Source organism: Lepisosteus platostomus, chromosome 6 (assembly GCF_059453375.1).
Source record: "Lepisosteus platostomus isolate fLepPlt1 chromosome 6, fLepPlt1.hap1, whole genome shotgun sequence".
NCBI classification, from domain to species: Eukaryota; Metazoa; Chordata; class Actinopteri; order Semionotiformes; family Lepisosteidae; genus Lepisosteus; species Lepisosteus platostomus.
In genome coordinates, this window is record NC_142616.1 from 11,459,118 (window position 1) to 11,478,789 (window position 19,672).

General features: G+C 61.4%; 1 protein-coding gene across 1 annotated transcript in view; it reads left to right on the top strand.

Annotated features, from left to right (window-relative positions):
* Positions 1–4,816: 4,816 nt before the first annotated feature.
* Positions 4,817–19,672, top strand: part of chd8 (chromodomain helicase DNA binding protein 8) — a 57,081-nt gene continuing 42,225 nt past the window's right edge. Inside the window, exons 1-7 of the mRNA XM_088634218.1 lie at positions 4,817–4,978; positions 10,890–12,203; positions 13,869–14,129; positions 15,023–15,133; positions 16,268–16,803; positions 17,586–17,703; positions 17,786–17,965. Of these exons, the coding sequence (XP_088490344.1) occupies positions 11,493–12,203; positions 13,869–14,129; positions 15,023–15,133; positions 16,268–16,803; positions 17,586–17,703; positions 17,786–17,965 (1,917 nt within the window). The 5' untranslated portion in view covers positions 4,817–4,978; positions 10,890–11,492. The remainder of the gene's footprint in view (positions 4,979–10,889; positions 12,204–13,868; positions 14,130–15,022; positions 15,134–16,267; positions 16,804–17,585; positions 17,704–17,785; positions 17,966–19,672) is intronic.

The window sequence follows — 19,672 nt, forward strand, 5'->3', positions numbered from 1 at the left end:
ACCTGCATTTGTTTGGCTTGTGGAGCGAAACCGGAGCACTGGGAGGAATCCCACATGAACCCGGGGAGAACATGCAGACTCCACACAGACAGCAGCCCAGGACTCCTGTGCCGCCGTGCTGCGGCGGTTCTGACACACTGCCCACACAGCAGCTGAGCAGTGTGTCCGAATTTCAGCCTTTAAGAACTGACAACTCCTGTGGTTCCTCACGTTGAGGGTTTTACTGGAAAACGTTGGACAGTTAGTGCTGAGAGTCTAATACAAACTGCCCCAGCTCCTGCTGTGGGTTCCTGAGGAGTGACTGTCCATCAGTCCAGATCCCAGGACACTGTCAGTAAGAGTAGGGGTGTCCTGACTGGTCAGTACAGATCCCAGGACACTGTCAGTAAGAGTAGGGGTGTCCTGACTGGTCAGTACAGATCCCAGGACACTGTCAGTAAGAGTAGGGGTGTCCTGACTGGTCAGTACAGATCCCAGGACACTGTCAGTAAGAGTAGGGGTGTCCTGACTGGTCAGTACAGATCCCAGGACACTGTCAGTAAGAGTAGGGGTGTCCTGACTGCCGGTCAGTACAGATCCCAGGACACTGTCAGTAAGAGTAGGGGTGTCCTGACTGGTCAGTACAGATCCCAGGACACTGTCAGTAAGAGAAGGGGTGTCCTGACTGGTCAGTCCAGATCACAGGACACTGTCAGTAAGAGTAGGGGTGTCCTGACTGCTGGTCAGTACAGATCCCAGGACACTGTCAGTAAGAGTAGGGGTGTCCTGACTGGTCAGTCCAGATCCCAGGACACTGACAGTAAGAGTAGGGGTGTCCTGACTGCCGGTCAGTACAGATCCCAGGACACTGTCAGTAAGAGTAGGGGTGTCCTGACTGGTCAGTCCAGATCCCAGGACACTGTCAGTAAGAGTAGGGGTGTCCTGACTGGTCAGTCCAGATCCCAGGACACTGTCAGTAAGAGTAGGGGTGTCCTGACTGCCGGTCAGTACAGATCACAGGACACTGTCAGTAAGAGTAGGGGTGTCCTGACTGGTCAGTACAGATCCCAGGACACTGTCAGTAAGAGTAGTGGTGTCCTGACTGGTCAGTACAGATCCCAGGACACTGTCAGTAAGAGTAGGGGTGTCCTGACTGGTCAGTACAGATCCCAGGACACTGTCAGTAAGAGTAGGGGTGTCCTGACTGGTCAGTACAGATCCCAGGACACTGTCAGTAAGAGTAGGGGTGTCCTGACTGCCGGTCAGTCCAGATCCCAGGACACTGTCAGTAAGAGTAGGGGTGTCCTGACTGGTCAGTCCAGATCCCAGGACACTGTCAGTAAGAGTAGGGGTGTCCTGACTGGTCAGTCCAGATCCCAGGACACTGTCAGTAAGAGTAGGGGTGTCCTGACTGCTGGTCAGTCCAGATCCCAGGACACTGTCAGTAAGAGTAGGGGTGTCCTGACTGCCGGTCAGTACAGATCCCAGGACACTGTCAGTAAGAGTAGGGGTGTCCTGACTGCTGGTCAGTCCAGATCCCAGGACACTGTCAGTAAGAGTAGGGGTGTCCTGACTGGTCAGTACAGATCCCAGGACACTGTCAGTAAGAGTAGGGGTGTCCTGACTGGTCAGTCCAGATCCCAGGACACTGTCAGTAAGAGTAGGGGTGTCCTGACTGGTCAGTACAGATCCCAGGACACTGTCAGTAAGAGTAGGGGTGTCCTGACTGGTCAGTCCAGATCCCAGGACACTGTCAGTAAGAGTAGGGGTGTCCTGACTGCCGGTCAGTCCAGATCCCAGGACACTGTCAGTAAGAGTAGGGGTGTCCTGACTGCTGGTCAGTCCAGATCCCAGGACACTGTCAGTAAGAGTAGGGGTGTCCTGACTGCCAGTCAGTACAGATCCCAGGACACTGTCAGTAAGAGTAGGGGTGTCCTGACTGGTCAGTACAGATCCCAGGACACTTGTCAGTAAGAGTAGGGGTGTCCTGACTGGTCAGTACAGATCCCAGGACACTGTCAGTAAGAGTAGGGGTGTCCTGACTGCTGGTCAGTACAGATCCCAGGACACTGTCAGTAAGAGTAGGGGTGTCCTGACTGGTCAGTACAGACCCCAGGACACTTGTCAGTAAGAGTAGGGGTGTCCTGACTGGTCAGTACAGATCCCAGGACACTGTCAGTAAGAGTAGGGGTGTCCTGGAGTACAGTTTCTCTCTGTGTTTGTGCAGGCTGGGGTACAGTCTGGGGTACAGTTTCTCTCTCTGATGGTGCAGTCTGAGGTACAGTTTCTCTCTCTCTCCTATTACAGTCTGGGGTACAGTTTCTCTCTCTGCTTGTGCAGTCTGGGGTACAGTTTCTCTCTCTGATGGTGCAGTATGGGGTACAGTTTCTCTCTATCCTGGTGCAGGCTGGGGTACAGTTTATCTCTCTGTTGGTGCTGTCTGGGGTACAGTTTCTCTCTCTGCTGGTGCAGGTTGGTGTACAGTCTGGGGTACAGTTTCTCTCTCCTGGTACAGTCTGAGGTACAGTTTCTCTCTCTGATGGTACAGTCTGGGGTACAGTTTCTCTCTCTGATGGTGCAGTCTGGGGTACAGTTTCTCTCTCCTGGTACAGTATGGGGTACAGTTTCTCTCTCTGCTGGTGCAGGCTGGGGTACAGTATGGGGTACAGTTTCTCTCTCTCCTGGTGCAGGCTGGGGTACAGTTTCTCTCTCTCCTGGTACAGTCTGGGGTACAGTTTATCTCTCTGTTGGTGCTGTCTGGGGTACAGTTTCTCTCTCTGTTGGTGCTGTCTGGGGTACAGTTTCTCTCTCTGATGGTGCAGGTTGGTGTACAGTCTGGGGTACAGTTTTTCTCTCCTGGTACAGTCTGGGGTACAGTTTCTCTCTCTGATGGTGCAGTCTGGGGTACAGTTTCTCTCTCTGCTGGTGCAGGCTGGGGTACAGTCTGGGGTACAGTTTCTCTCTCTCCTGGTGCAGTCTGGGGTACAGTTTCTCTCTCTCCTGGTGCAGGCTGGGGTACAGTTTCTCTCTCTGATGGTGCAGTCTGGGGTACAGTTTTTCTCTCCTGGTGCAGGCTGGGGTACAGTTTCTCTCTCTGATGGTGCAGTCTGGGGTACAGTTTCTCTCTCTCCTGGTGCAGGCTGGGGTACAGTTTCTCTCTCTCCTGGTGCAGTCTGGGGTACAGTTTCTCTCTCCTGGTACAGTTTCTCTCTCTGATGGTGCAGGCTGGGGTACAGTCTGGGGTACAGTTTTTCTCTCCTGGTACAGTCTGGGGTACAGTTACTCTCTCCTGGTACAGTCTGGGGTACAGTTTCTCTCTCTCCTGGTGCAGTCTGGGGTACAGTTTCTCTCTCTCCTGGTGCAGGCTGGGGTACAGTTTCTCTCTCCTGGTACAGTTTCTCTCTCTGATGGTGCAGGCTGGGGTACAGTCTGGGGTACAGTTTTTCTCTCCTGGTACAGTCTGGGGTACAGTTTCTCTCTCTGATGGTGCAGTCTGGGGTACAGTTTCTCTCTCTGATGGTACAGTCTGGGGTACAGTTTCTCTCTCTGATGGTGCAGTCTGGGGTACAGTTTTTCTCTCTCCTGGTGCAGGCTGGGGTACAGTCTGGGGTACAGTTTTTCTCTCCTGGTACAGTCTGGGGTACAGTTTCTCTCTCTGATGGTGCAGTCTGGGGTACAGTTTCTCTCTCTCCTGGTGCAGGCTGGGGTACAGTTTCTCTCTCTGATGGTACAGTCTGGGGTACAGTTTCTCTCTCTGATGGTGCAGTCTGGGGTACAGTTTCTCTCTCTCCTGGTGCAGGCTGGGGTACAGTTTCTCTCTCCTGGTACAGTTTCTCTCTCTGATGGTGCAGGCTGGGGTACAGTCTGGGGTACAGTTTTTCTCTCCTGGTACAGTCTGGGGTACAGTTTCTCTCTCTGATGGTGCAGTCTGGGGTACAGTTTCTCTCTCTGATGGTACAGTCTGGGGTACAGTTTCTCTCTCTGCTGGTGCAGTCTGGGGTACAGTTTCTCTCTCTCCTGGTGCAGGCTGGGGTACAGTGGCTGTATTCTCTCTGCTAGTCTTTGTAATGCTGTACTTTACCAGGGTTAACAATCTACCAGCTACCAAATGATCTGGTCTGCAGAGGCAGCTGCCTCAGTCTTGTTCTCCTTTTCATACAGTTCAGCCTTAGTTTGACATCGTATCGTGAAAGCGTGCTTTGTTCCTGCCAGTGCTTTTAACGTTTTCTTATACAAGTGTGTTTCCACAGTTTTTTTTTTTTGTTTTCCTGACTTGGAACAATTGATCTGCACGATACTGTAACACAGAACTCAATGCCAAATGGCCCCAGATACGCATCAGCGATCTTCCGTTGCGTGAAATAAACTCCATCACCTGGCTTTTAACCCCAAACAAACAATATGGATCTCAGTTTAATAGTGGGGTTGTTTTTTTTTCCCGGTCCTAAAACGCGAAAGTTGCTCTCACGCAGTCTCGGTCCTCGCCTGACTGTTTCTCCGGCCTGGCGGGTCGTGGTGTGACAGGTTTTGTGGTTTTTTTTTTATTTTCGGAAGGGATGAGGGAGAGAGAGAGGTGGGGGAGCTGTGACGCCGCGCACAAGCGAAGGGATCTCAGGCTCCAAACCTGCCTAGAAACGCACCAGGCCGCACTCTCCCGCTGCGCTCTCAACCGAACTACCCCCTCGCTGCCTTGTCGCACTCCCTCCTCCTCCTCCCCCCCTCCACAACTAACACCGTGATCGACAGCGTCTTCCAGCCAATTGGGTTCCGGTAGCCGTCAGCGCCCATGCGGGCTGGGCCAATCGCAGCCCGACGTCTCTTGCGTAGCCCCGGACGGGGCGGGGCATAGAGGGGGAGGGGAGGAGGTATAGGGAAGGCTGAGGCGAGGCCCTGCGTCGCTTAGGAAAGTTAGTTCCTGCTCTGGCTCCGGCCGTTTCCTGTAGCGTACAGTGTTGCGAGAGAGAGAGAGACGCTGAAAGCCATGTGTGTCGCGGTAAAGGTAAATTTTTACACCCCGAAAGGAGCGCGGAGGGCCGGAGTCGGCGGGGGGGCGGGGGGGCGGGGGAGGGAGCCGGGTTTTGCCGGGAGGCGGCCTCAGACGGCGGCCCGCGGGGGCCCCGGCCGCGTCCCCTCGCCCGGCGCCCAGGCGCGGCGCGGCCTGTCGCGGGAGCGGGTTCGGAGCGGAGCCGCACGCTGCTTCGGTCGGCTCGCTGAGGGAGAGGGGAGAGGGAGGAGGAAGAGGAGGAGGGAGGTGGTGGTTGTTGTTGTTGTGCGGGGGGCGAGAGACCGCTGGCTACCCCGCTCCTCGGTGTTTCTGTGCCCGTGTCTGCGGCAGGCAGCCCCCGGGAAATCGCGTCTCCCGTCTTGACTCCCGCACCGGAGTTTGTGACTTTCAGTTTCCCCTCTCTCTCCCTCTCTCCTGCGGGCGCATCTCCTCTCCGGCGGCCGGCGGCGGCTCGCTCGCCCGGGGCCGCGGAGTCCGTGTGGCCGTCTTTCGGCTCTGTGGTGTTGTGTTGTGGTGTGTGTAGCGTTGTGTGTCGCTGGCGAGGCTCGGCTCGAAGGAGAATTTCACCCTGCTGTAACATCGTGATGGTGTGTTGTGTGTTTGGAAGTGAGGGGGGTGGGGGTGAAGGCTGCTGTCGGGAAGGCAGGCTGACTCCTCTTCCATCGCGGTCCGATCCTGCCCGGGTCTTCCCGGCGGCGGCGGCGGGCGGTGAGGCTGGGAGCCGGGCAGGACGGCAGACTTTCCCCTCTGCCGCCGCCGAAGCCCCGATCTCTCTCCTCTCGCCGGCAGCCGACACGCCGCGTCTCTTTCCTTCGCTCTCCAGCCCGGGATACACCTTCATTTGTCCCGTATTCGCGTCTCCTTCCCTGCGTGTCTCGCTCACGCGTGGTGTTGTGGCTGCTGCTTCACGCTGCCTGGCTGCGATGAGCCCCCCCCCCTCCCCGCAGCCCCCGGGTGGAAAGGCGCTGTATGGGATGAAAGTGTGCTGGTGCTGGACGGGCTGTCTTCCCGTGTGAATTCCCGCAGGATCCGAGTCCCAGCTTTTCCTCTCGAGCTTCCCGAGGGTCCTGCCACTGTGAATACCTGGAGCGGATAGCGCCGCTGAGCGCCCTGAGTGTGTGTGTGTGGGGTTATTGCTGGACTGTATCGGCGCGCCTCTCTGTTAGCGTCTGTTCTTGGGGGACAGGGGCAGTGTGGGGGCACCTGGGGGTGTCCTCTGAGCTCTGCTTGAGTCGCTGACCTGCTGCCTGAGACACTGAACTGCTGCACCTGCTGCCCATGACACTGACCTGCTGCCTGTGACACTGATGCTCTGCCCAGTACACTGACCTGCTGCCCAAGACACTGCCCATGACAGTGATGCTCTGCCCAGTCCACTGACCTACTGCAAGAGGCACTGCCCGTGACACTGACCCTCTGCCCGTGACACTGCCTGGTACACTGACCCTCTGCCCGAGGCACTGCCCGGCTGCCTGAGGCACTGACCCTCTGCCCGCGACACTGAGCTGCTGCCCGGTGCACTGACCCTCTGCCCATGAGACTGACGTGCTGCACTGACCCTCTGCCCGCGACACTGACCTGCTGCCTGAGGCACTGCCCATGACGCTGGCCCTCTGCCTGTGACACTGACCTGATGCTCAAGATACTGTCCGATGAACTGACCCTCTGCCCGAGGCACGGACCTGCTGCCCGAGGCATGTCCCGTGACACTGACCTGCTGCCTGACCCTCTGCCCGCGACACTGACCTGCTGCCCGAGGCATGTCCCGTGACACTGACCTGCTGCCTGACCCTCTACCCATGACACTGACCTGCTGCCCGAGGCACGTCCCGTGACACTGACCTGCTGCCTGACCCTCTACCCATGACACTGACCTGCTGCCCGAGGCACGTCCCGTGACACTGACCTGCTGCCTGACCCTCTGCCCATGACACTGACCTGATGCCCGAGATACTGTCCGATGAACTGACCTGCTGCCCGAGGCATGTCCCGTGACACTGACCCTCTGCCTGTGACACTGACTTGCTGCACTGACCCTCTGCTCGTGACACTGACCCTCTGCTCATGACACTGACCTGCTGCCCGAGGCATGTCCCGTGACACTGACCCTCTGCTTGCAACACTGACCTGCTGCTCGAGGCACTGCCCGGTGCACTGACCCTCTGACCATGAAACTGCCCGGTGCACTGACCCTCTGCCCATGACACTGAGCTGCTGCTCGGTGCACTGACCCTCTGCCCATGACACTGCCCGGTGCACTGACCCTCTGCCCATGACACTGCCTGGTGCACTGACCCTCTGCTCATGACACTGACCTGCTGCCCGAGGCATGTCCCGTGACACTGACCCTCTGCTTGCAACACTGACCTGCTGCTCGAGGCACTGCCCGGTGCACTGACCCTCTGACCATGAGACTGCCCGGTGCACTGACCCTCTGCCCATGACACTGAGCTGCTGCTCGGTGCACTGACCCTCTGCCCATGACACTGCCCGGTGCACTGACCCTCTGCCCATGACACTGCCTGGTGCACTGACCCTCTGCTCATGACACTGACCTGCTGCCCGAGGCATGTCCCGTGACACTGACCCTCTGCTTGCAACACTGACCTGCTGCTCGAGGCACTGCCCGGTGCACTGACCCTCTGACCATGAGACTGCCCGGTGCACTGACCCTCTGCCCATGAAACTGCCCGGTGCACTGACCCTCTGCCTGCTGCACTGACCTGCTGCTCGGTGCACTGACCCTCTGCCCATGACACTGAGCTGCTGCACGAGGAACTGCCCTGTGCACTGCCCCTCTGCCCATGACACTGCCCCTCTGCCCATGACACTGCCCGGTGCACTGACGTGCTGCACGAGGAACTGCCCGGTGCACTGACCCTCTGCCCGGTGCACGAGATACTGTCTGATGCATTGACCTGCTGCCCGAGGCACTGCCCATGACACTGACCTGATGCCCGAGATACTGTCCGATGAACTGACCCGCTGCCCGAGGCACGGACCTGCTGCCCGAGGCACGTCCCGTGACACTGACCTGCTGCCTGACCCTCTGCCCATGACACTGACCTGATGCCCGAGATACTGTCCGATGAACTGACCTGCTGCCCGAGGCATGTCCCGTGACACTGACCCTCTGCCTGTGACACTGACTTGCTGCACTGACCCTCTGCTCGTGACACTGACCCTCTGCTCATGACACTGACCTGCTGCCCGAGGCATGTCCCGTGACACTGACCCTCTGCTTGCAACACTGACCTGCTGCTCGAGGCACTGCCCGGTGCACTGACCCTCTGACCATGAAACTGCCCGGTGCACTGACCCTCTGCCCATGACACTGAGCTGCTGCTCGGTGCACTGACCCTCTGCCCATGACACTGCCCGGTGCACTGACCCTCTGCCCATGACACTGCCTGGTGCACTGACCCTCTGCTCATGACACTGACCTGCTGCCCGAGGCATGTCCCGTGACACTGACCCTCTGCTTGCAACACTGACCTGCTGCTCGAGGCACTGCCCGGTGCACTGACCCTCTGACCATGAGACTGCCCGGTGCACTGACCCTCTGCCCATGACACTGAGCTGCTGCTCGGTGCACTGACCCTCTGCCCATGACACTGCCCGGTGCACTGACCCTCTGCCCATGACACTGCCTGGTGCACTGACCCTCTGCTCATGACACTGACCTGCTGCCCGAGGCATGTCCCGTGACACTGACCCTCTGCTTGCAACACTGACCTGCTGCTCGAGGCACTGCCCGGTGCACTGACCCTCTGACCATGAGACTGCCCGGTGCACTGACCCTCTGCCCATGAAACTGCCCGGTGCACTGACCCTCTGCCTGCTGCACTGACCTGCTGCTCGGTGCACTGACCCTCTGCCCATGACACTGAGCTGCTGCACGAGGAACTGCCCTGTGCACTGCCCCTCTGCCCATGACACTGCCCCTCTGCCCATGACACTGCCCGGTGCACTGACGTGCTGCACGAGGAACTGCCCGGTGCACTGACCCTCTGCCCGGTGCACGAGATACTGTCTGATGCATTGACCTGCTGCCCGAGGCACTGCCCATGACACTGACCTGATGCCCGAGATACTGTCCGATGAACTGACCCGCTGCCCGAGGCACGGACCTGCTGCCCGAGGCACGTCCCGTGATACTGACCTGCTGCCTGACCCTCTGCCCGCGACACTGACCTGATGCCCGAGATACTGTCTGATGCACTGACCCTCTGCCTGCAACACGGACCTGCTGCCCGAGACCTGCTAGTCTTCATTCCAGCCTGTGTTACTTATGTAATTGATGTGTTAGTCGAGCTCAGAAGTTGTTTGGTTGGAGTTCTTGCAGATGGTACTCGAATGTTTTGGGTTTTCTATGCACCATTTGTGAAGCTCGGGAGGTTGCAGAGATGCTGTGTTGGGGCATTCTCTGTCTTGTGCTTGGTGTTGTATCACAGTGTGTGTCAGTCCTACAGGCGCTGTCTCTGGCTCGAGTGTGACTGTGTGTGTGTGTGGGGTCAGTCCTACAGGTGCTGTCTCGGGCTCGACTGTGACTGTGTGTGTGTGGGGTCAGTCCTACAGGCGCTGTCTCTGGCTCGAGTGTGACTGTGTGTGTGTGGGGTCAGTCCTACAGGTGCTGTCTCTGGCTCGAGTGTGACTGTGTGTGTGTGTGTGTGTGGGGTCAGTCCTACAGGCGCTGTCTCTGGCTCGAGTGTGACTGTGTGTGTGTGTGTGTGTGTGTGTGTGTGTGTGGGGTCAGTCCTACAGGCGCTGTCTCTGGCTCGAGTGTGACTGTGTGTGTGTGTGTGTGGGGTCAGTCCTACAGGCGCTGTCTCTGGCTCGAGTGTGACTGTGTGTGTGTGTGGGGTCAGTCCTACAGGCGCTGTCTCTGGCTCGAGTGTGACTGTGTGTGTGTGTGGGGTCAGTCCTACAGGCGCTGTCTCTGGCTCCAGTGTGACTGTGTGTGTGTGTGGGGTCAGTCCTACAGGCGCTGTCTCTCGCTCGAGTGTGACTGTGTGTGTGTGTGGGGTCAGTCCTACAGGCGCTGTCTCTGGCTCGAGTGTGACTGTGTGTGTGTGTGGGGTCAGTCCTACAGGCGCTGTCTCGGGCTCGAGTGTGACTGTGTGTGTGGGGTCAGTCCTACAGGCGCTGTCTCTGGCTCGACTGTGACTGTGTGTGTGGGGTCAGTCCTACAGGCGCTGTCTCGGGCTCGAGTGTGACTGTGTGTGTGTGGGGTCAGTCCTACAGGCGCTGTCTCTGGCTCGAGTGTGACTGTGTGTGTGTGGGGTCAGTCCTACAGGCGCTGTCTCTGGCTCGAGTGTGACTGTGTGTGTGTGTGGGGTCAGTCCTACAGGCGCTGTCTCGGGCTCGAGTGTGACTGTGTGTGTGTGTGGGGTCAGTCCTACAGGCGCTGTCTCGGGCTCGAGTGTGACTGTGTGTGTGTGTGGGGTCAGTCCTACAGGCGCTGTCTCGGGCTCGAGTGTGACTGTGTGTGTGTGTGGGGTCAGTCCTACAGGCGCTGTCTCGGGCTCGAGTGTGACTGTGTGTGTGTGTGGGGTCAGTCCTACAGGCGCTGTCTCGGGCTCGAGTGTGACTGTGTGTGTGTGTGGGGTCAGTCCTACAGGCGCTGTCTCGGGCTCGAGTGTGACTGTGTGTGTGTGTGGGGTCAGTCCTACAGGCGCTGTCTCGGGCTCGAGTGTGACTGTGTGTGTGTGTGGGGTCAGTCCTACAGGCGCTGTCTCGGGCTCGAGTGTGACTGTGTGACTGTGTGTGTGTGTGGGGTCAGTCCTACAGGCGCTGTCTCGGGCTCGAGTGTGACTGTGTGTGTGTGTGGGGGGGTCCGTCCTGGTCTCAGTGCTGGTTTCTCATCCCTGTGTTCGGAGGTGACGTCTCTCCCTCTCCCTGGCAGGACGGGTCCCGCGATCACTGAGAGAGCTGCGCCCCCCTATCCCGCACAGGAAGCCCCCCAACGCGCAGAGCCACCTCTCTCCCTACCCCCAGAGCATCCGGATCAACGGTTCCCGGCGCCGGCGCCCCTCTCCTGCTTCGTCCCTGCTGTGCTCCATGGCGCCCCCCTGTGGCCGCGCGCCGCAGCTGCGGGCGTAGGCCTGTGTCCGAGGAGCGGCGGAGGGCGGGACTGCTGCACCCTGCTGAAGAGGAAGACTACGACGATGATGCTGACGGTGGCGAGGAAGAGGAGACTCTGAGGGGCCCCGAGAGCCGTCTAGCGGGCAGCGAGCCCCTCCAGGTCCCCGGTTCGAGGCGGGGGGCAGCCAGGGGGCTGGTCTCCAGAGACTCGAGGGCTCAGACGGGGCGTCCCGGGTGCGAGGAGCCCACACAGACAGAGGCTTCGGCTGGGGTCACTGCCCGGTACCCTGATATTTCGGCGGTGTCGTTTGTTGGTTGTCTTGACCCCCGCCTGACCCCTCCCCGCACCCCCTCGGCCCGCGGCGGGCGGGGCAGCCCCACTCGGGCAGGAGGCGGAGTCCCGGGCCGCCCAGGGGGGGCAGCTATGGCTGACCCCATCATGGACCTGTTCGACGACCCCAGCCTGTTCAGCCTGGACCCGCTGCCCGAGGAGACGTTCGGCCAGGGCGGCGCCGACCCCATCGAGGAGGCCCTGCAGCTGGCCCTGGACCAGGTGAGCCCGGCCGGCGCCGCCGCGGCCCACAAGCAGGCGCCGCCGCCCCAGGCCGCCGGGCCCTCGGGCCCCAAGGACCCCGACAAGGCCCCGCCCCCGGCCGGCGCGGTGATGCTGGGGTCGCCCCTGGCCGTGCCCGTCTCGGCGGGGGCCCCGGCCTCCGGGCAGGCGGCCCCCAAGATCGTCATCCTGAAGGCCCCCTCGGGCCTGACCGGGCCTTCCCAGGCTCCTCTGCAGGGGCAGCAGGTGCTCCAGGCCGTCACCCAGGCCGGCGGCACGCCGGGCAAGGTCACCATCGCCAAGGTCCTGACGGGCACGCCGCTGCGGCCCGGCGTGTCCATCGTGTCCGGGGGGGCGGTGCTGAGCGCGGCGCCGGCGGCCCAGGCCCCCGCGCAGGTGCAGGTCCAGCCCAAGCCGGGCTCCGGGGTCCAGCGGCTGGTCCAGACCACCAACGGGCCGCTGAAGCAGGTGCTGCTCACCTCCATCCCGGCCCAGCAGGGCCAGAACCAGGCCCAGGCGCAGGGGGGCGGAGCTGGTGCCGCCCGGCCTCAAGGCATCACCCTCGCCACCGCGCCGCAGCAGGTAAGAGCGCTGTCCTCCTGTCCTCCGCCGCCTCGCTGTCCGCTGGTGCCCGGCAGGTGAACTGTGTGTGGGTGTGTGGGTGTGTGGGTGTGTGGGTGTGTGGGTGTGTGGGTGTGTGGGTGTGTGGGTCGGCAGATGCGCGCACGTGTCCCCTGCTGGGCTCGAGGAGACGCCCCTGTCTCGGGGAGCCCTGTACCTCTGTGTGTGTGTGTGTGTGTGTGTGTCCTGCTGGGCTCGAGGAGACGCCCCTGTCTCGGGGAGCCCTGTACCTCTGTGTGTGTGTGCTTGTGTGTCCCCTGCTGGGCTCGAGGAGACGCGCCTGTCTCGGGGAGCCCTGTACCTCTGTGTGTGTGTGTGTGTCCCCTGCTGGGCTCGAGGAGACGCCCCTGTCTCGGGGAGCCCTGTACCTCTGTGTGTGTGTGTGTGTGTGTGTCCCCTGCTGGGCTCGAGGAGACGCCCCTGTCTCGGGGAGCCCTGTACCTCTGTGTGTGTGTGTGTGCGCGTCCTGCTGGGCTCGAGGAGACGCCCCTGTCTCGGGGAGCCCTGTACCTCTGTGTGTGTGTGTGTGCGCGTGTGTGTCCCCTGCTGGGCTCGAGGAGACGCCCTTGTCTCGGGGAGCCCTGTACCTCTGTGTGTGTGTGTGCGCGTGTGTGTCCCCTGCTGGGCTCGAGGAGACGCCCCTGTCTCGGGGAGCCCTGTACCTCTGTGTGTGTGTGTGCTTGTGTGTCCCCTGCTGGGCTCGAGGAGACGCCCCTGTCTCGGGGAGCCCTGTACCTCTGTGTGTGTGTGTCCTGCTGGGCTCGAGGAGACGCCCCTGTCTCGGGGAGCCCTGTACCTCTGTGTGTGTGTGCTTGTGTGTCCCCTGCTGGGCTCGAGGAGACGCCCCTGTCTCGGGGAGCCCTGTACCTCTGTGTGTGTGTGTCCTGCTGGGCTCGAGGAGACGCCTCTGTCTCGGGGAGCCCTGTACCTCTGTGTGTGTGTGTGTGTGTGTGTCCTGCTGGGCTCGAGGAGACGCCCCTGTCTCGGGGAGCCCTGTACCTCTGTGTGTGTGTGTGTGTGTGTGTGTGTCCTGCTGGGCTCGAGGAGACGCCCCTGTCTCGGGGAGCCCTGTACCTCTGTGTGTGTGTGTCCCCTGCTGGGCTCGAGGAGACGCCCCTGTCTCGGGGAGCCCTGTACCTCTGTGTGTGTGTGTCCCCTGCTGGGCTCGAGGAGACGCCCCTGTCTCGGGGAGCCCTGTACCTCTGTGTGTGTGTGTCCCCTGCTGGGCTCGAGGAGACGCCCCTGTCTCGGGGAGCCCTGTACCTCTGTGTGTGTGTGTGTGTGTCCCCTGCTGGGCTCGAGGAGACGCCCCTGTCTCGGGGAGCCCTGTACCTCTGTGTGTGTGTGTGTGTGTCCCCTGCTGGGCTCGAGGAGACGCGCCTGTCTCGGGGAGCCCTGTACCTCTGTGTGTGTGTGTGTGTCCCCTGCTGGGCTCGAGGAGACGCCCCTGTCTCGGGGAGCCCTGTACCTCTGTGTGTGTGTGTCCCCTGCTGGGCTCGAGGAGACGCCCCTGTCTCGGGGAGCCCTGTACCTCTGTGTGTGTGCCCTTCTCGCTCGGCCCCGAGGTGTGAGGACCGGGGTTCGAGGGTGTCTGTTCCCCCGATTCAGCTCTCTCCTCTCCCCCAGGGAGAAGCGAAACGCATCACTCTGGTCCTGCAGCAGCCGCCCCAGGCTGGGGGGGCCGTGAGTTTGGCCGGGGGCACGGGGGCGGCCGGGGGGGGCCAGCAGCCCCGGCTGGTCCTGGGGTCTCTGCCCGGCAAGCTGGTGCTGCAGGGGGGCCAGCTGGCGGCTCTCACGCAGGCGCGGGGCGGGCAGCCCGGCGGGCAGCCCAAGGTCCTCACCATCCAGCTGCAGGTCCAGCAGCAGCCCAACGCGCAGGGCGCCAAGGTGAGGGGGGGCAGGAGGCAGTGGGGGTGGAGGGGCAGGTGGAGAGGGGTGGGGCAGGAGGCAGTGGGGGTGGAGGGGCAGGTGGAGAGGGGTGGGGCAGGAGGCAGTGGGGGTGGGGGGGCAGGTGGAGAGGGGGGGGGGCAGGAGGCAGTGGGGGTGCTATCCCAGGAATGAAGTGGTGGGCGGGTGGGGCAGTGTGGGGGCAGGAGGCAGTAGGTGTGGAGAGGGGGGGGGTCAGGTGGAGAGGGGGGGGGCGGGAGGCAGTGGGGGTGGAGAGGGGTGGGGCAGGAGGCAGTGGGGGTGGGGGGGCAGGTGGAGAGGGGTGGGGCAGGTGGAGAGAAAGAGAGTGGGCGTGGTGGGCAGGAGGCAGTGGGGGTGCTATCCCAGGAATGAAGTGGTGGGCAGGTGGGGCAGTGTGGGGGCAGGTGGGGCAGGAGGCAGTGGGGGTGCTATCCCAGGAATGAAGTGGTGGGCAGGTGGGGCAGTGTGGGGGCAGGTGGGGCAGGAGGCAGTGGGGGTGCTATCCCAGGAATGAAGTGGTGGGCAGGTGGGGCAGTGTGGGGGCAGGTGGGGCAGGAGGCAGTGGGGGTGCTATCCCAGGAATGAAGTGGTGGGCAGGTGGGGCAGTGTGGGGGCAGGTGGGGCAGGAGGCAGTGGGGGTGCTATCCCAGGAATGAAGTGGTGGGCAGGTGGGGCAGTGTGGGGCAGGTGGGGCAGGAGGCAGTGGGGGTGCTATCCCAGGAATGAAGTGGTGGGCAGGTGGGGCAGTGTGGGGCAGGTGGGGCAGGAGGCAGTGGGGGTGCTATCCCAGGAATGAAGTGGTGGGCGGGTGGGGCAGTGTGGGGCAGGTGGGGCAGGTGGAAGTGTTGACGTTTGCCGCGTGTCGCCCGCAGCTGCAGCTGGTGTCGCAGGGGCCCTGCGCTGGGGGTCAGCAGGTGCTCCAGATCGCCCAGGGCCAGGGCCAGAGGCTGGCCGTGCCGCTGAAACTGCTGCTGCAGCCCCAGGTACGACACCCCGCGTCCGGACAGAGCCCCGTCTCTCCCGCGCCCCCTGTTCGGACACACACCCCTCCCTCCCTGTGTTGGGACAGAGCCCCGTCTCTCCCGCGCCCCCTGTTCGGACACACACCCCTCCCTCCCTGTGTTGGGACAGAGCCCCGTCTCTCCCGCGCCCCCTGTTCGGACAGAGCCCCTCCCTCCCTGTGTTGGGACAGAGCCCCGTCTCTCTTGCACCCCCTGTTTGGACACACACCCCTCCCTCCCTGTGTTGGGACAGAGCCCCGTCTCTCTTGCACCCCCTGTTTGGACACACACCCCTCCCTCCCTGTGTTGGGACAGAGCCCCGTCTCTCCTGCGCCCCCTGTTCGGACACACACCCCTCCCTCCCTGTGTTGGGACAGAGCCCCGTCTCTCCCGCGCCCCCTGTTCAGACACACACCCCTCCCTCCCTGTGTTGGGACAGAGCCCCGTCTCTCCCGCGCCCCCTGTTCAGACACACACCCCTCCCTCCCTGTGTTGGGACAGAGCCCCGTCTCTCCCGCGCCCCCTGTTCAGACACACACCCCTCCCACCCCCTGTTGAGACAGAGCCCCGTCTCTCCCGCGCCTTCTGTTCGGAGAGCAGGAGCTGGGGCTTCCCGAGGCCAGTGCAGTCGGCAGCCCCGCAGGACGGGCGAGCAGTTGGGGTTTCCCAGCTCTTCCCTGGGATACTCGTTAAGGCTCGTTTCGCTCTGCAGCCGATGGCGGTATTCCTTACGGACATTAGTTCCCCTTCTCGTCTCTAGATGTTGAGCGATTTAGGAGCCGAACCTGGACTGATAACAGCCCCCCCCCCAGGCCTGTATTTGTTTATTTGTGAGCCGATCGCTCAGTCCCGCTCACGGCGCTATCCCATCAACCCCTGAGGGAAACTCCTCCCGCCTGACACTCCCTCTCCCGGGCGCTGCCCGTTTCCGTTGCTCCGCGGGGAGGTAGGACCCCTCCCTTGTGGGCACGCCTCTCTGTGTGCGTGTCCCCTACCCCCCCCCCCCCCCCTCCTGAACCCCGGCGTGTCCTGGGGGGACCCCCTGTCGTGTACATGCTGTGCCCCAGTTCCCGGGCTCACAGGAAGCGCCCCTCTCTCTCTCTCTCTCTTTCTCAGAGTGGCTCCTCCCAGAGTGGGGGCTCCCCGGGCAGCGTCTCCGTGGTCAAGGTCATCAACGCCACCGCGGCCGTCGCCTCCTCCTCCTCCTCCTCCTCGGCCGCCGCCGCCCCCTCCCCCTCGCCGGGGGGCTCGGAGTCCACGCGCCGCCTGGAGCACCTCCGCAAGCAGGAGAAGGCCAACCGCATCGTGGCGGAGGCCATCGCGCGGGCCAAGGCCCGGGGCGAGCGCAACATCCCGCGCGTGCTCAACCTGGACGAGCTGCCCGCCGTCGCCCCCGGCGGCCAGGCGGACGCGGGCGGGGCCGCCGCCGGCTCCGCCTCCTCCTCCTGCTCCTCCTCCTCCTCCCTGGCCCCCGGCCGGAAGCGGCCGGCCGGCGGGGGGGCGGCCGGCGGGAAGAAGAAGGCCGGCGGCCCCGGCGGGAGCGCGGGCAAGGCGGCGGCGAAGAAGGGCAAGGGGGGCGTGGCCGGCGGGGGCGGGGCCGCGGGGGGCGGGGCCGGGGGAGGGAGCAAGAGCAAGAGCAAGAGCAAGACCAAGTGAGTGTGTGTGTGTGTGGCCCCCGTCTCTCCCTTCCTCACCTCGTGCTCCTTTTCTCTGTCTCCCTCTGCGCCTCCCCCGTCTGTCCGTCTCCCTCTGCGCCTCCCCCGTCTGTCCGTCTCCCTCTGCGCCTCCCCCGTCTGTCCGTCTCCCTCTGCGCCTCCCCCGTCTGTCCGTCTCCCTCTGCGCCTCCCCCGTCTGTCCGTCTCCCTCTGCGCCTCCCCCGTCTGTCTGTCTCCCTCTGCGCCTCCCCCCCGTCTGTCTGTCTGTCTGTCTGTCTGTCTGTCTGTCTGTCTGTCTGTCTGTCTGTCTGTCTGTCTGTCTGTCTCTGCGCCTCCCCCCGTCTGTCTGTCTGTCTCCCTCTGCGCCTCCCCCCCGTCTGTCTCTGTCTCCCTCTGCGCCTCCCCCCCGTCTGTCTCTCTGTCTCCCTCTGCGCCTCCCCCCCGTCTGTCTCTCTGTCTCCCTCTGCGCCTCCCCCTGTCTCTTTCTGTCTCTGTCTCCCTCTGCGCCTCCCCCCCGTCTGTCTTTCTCCCTCTGCGCTTCCTCCCTGTCTGTCTGTCTGTCTCCCGCTGTGCCTCCCCCCCATCTGTCTGACTCTCCCCCCATCCGTCTATCTGTCTGTCTGTCTCCCGCTGCGACTCCTCCCCGTCTATCTGTCTGTCTGTCTCCCGCTGCGACTCCTCCCCGTCTGTCTGTCTGTCTCTCCCGCTGCACCTCCCCCCATCTGTCTGTCTCTCTCTGTCTCACCTTAGTCTGACCTGTGTCTCTCCCTGTCTCCCAGCACCATCACTCCGGTGGTTGGGAAGAAGCGGAAGCGGACGGGCTCCTCGGAGAACTCCGAAGGGGAGCTGAGCCCCCCGGCGTCTCCCCGGGCGGAGGAGGAGGAGAGCGGCCTGCAGGTGGGTCTCGCCCGTCTCCCCCTCCCGGTCCCCTCGGCCTGCCCTCCCCTCGGCCGCCCTGACCCTCTCCCCCCCCCCGCAGAAGCGGCGCTCCAACCGGCAGGTCAAGAGGAAGAAGTACACCGAGGACCTGGACATCAAGATCACGGACGACGAGGACGAGCAGGAGGAGGAGGTGGACGTCACCACCATGAGCAGGGAGCTGCCCATCCCAGAGCAGCTGGGGGAGGGGGATGGACTGCCGGCCATGCAGTTCTTCGTGGTGAGATAATCCACCCTGGACACTCCAGTACATGAACACTGCACTGAGAGAGAGGGGTTCATACAGACACACTGACTGGACACTCCAGTACATGAACACTGCACTGAGAGAGAGGGGTTCATACAGACACACTGACTGGACACTCCAGTACATTAACACTGCACTGAGAGAGAGGGGTTCATACAGACACACTGCTTGACTGGACACTCCAGTACATTAACACTGCACTGAGAGAGAGGGGTTCATACAGACACACTGACTGACTGGACACTCCAGTACATGAACACTGCACTGAGAGAGAGGGGTTCATACAGACACACTGACTGGACACTCCAGTACATTAACACTGCACTGAGAGAGAGGGGTTCATACAGACACACTGACTGGACACTCCAGTACATTAACACTGCCCTGAGAGAGAGGGGTTCATACAGACACACTGACTGACTGGACACTCCAGTACATTAACACTGCACTGAGAGAGAGGGGTTCATACAGACACACTGACTGACTGGACACTCCAGTCCATTAACACTGCACTGAGAGAGAGGGGTTCATACAGACACACTGACTGACTGGACACTCCAGTACATTAACACTGCACTGAGAGAGAGGGGTTCATACAGACACACTGACTGACTGAACACTCCAGTACATTAACACTGCACTGAGAGAGAGGGGTTCATACAGACACACTGACTGACTGGACACTCCAGTACATGAACACTGCACTGAGAGAGAGGGGTTCATACAGACACACTGACTGGACACTCCAGTACATGAACACTGCACTGAGAGAGAGGGGTTCATACAGACACACTGACTGGACACTCCAGTACATTAACACTGCACTGAGAGAGAGGGGTTCATACAGACACACTGCTTGACTGGACACTCCAGTACATTAACACTGCACTGAGAGAGAGGGGTTCATACAGACACACTGACTGACTGGACACTCCAGTACATGAACACTGCACTGAGAGAGAGGGGTTCATACAGACACACTGACTGGACACTCCAGTACATTAACACTGCACTGAGAGAGAGGGGTTCATACAGACACACTGACTGGACACTCCAGTACATTAACACTGCCCTGAGAGAGAGGGGTTCATACAGACACACTGACTGACTGGACACTCCAGTACATTAACACTGCACTGAGAGAGAGGGGTTCATACAGACACACTGACTGACTGGACACTCCAGTCCATTAACACTGCACTGAGAGAGAGGGGTTCATACAGACACACTGACTGACTGGACACTCCAGTACATTAACACTGCACTGAGAGAGAGGGGTTCATACAGACACACTGACTGACTGAACACTCCAGTACATTAACACTGCACTGAGAGAGAGGGGTTCATACAGACACACTGACTGACTGGACACTCCAGTACATGAACACTGCACTGAGAGAGAGGGGTTCATACAGACACACTGACTGGACACTCCAGTACATTAACACTGCCCTGAGAGAGAGGGGTTCATACAGACACACTGACTGACTGGACACTCCAGTACATTAACACTGCCCTGAGAGAGAGGGGTTCATACAGACACACTGACTGACTGGACACTCCAGTACATTAACACTGCACTGAGAGAGAGGGGTTCATACAGACACACTGACTGACTGGACACTCCAGTACATTAACACTGCACTGAGAGAGAGGGGTTCATACAGACACACTGACTGA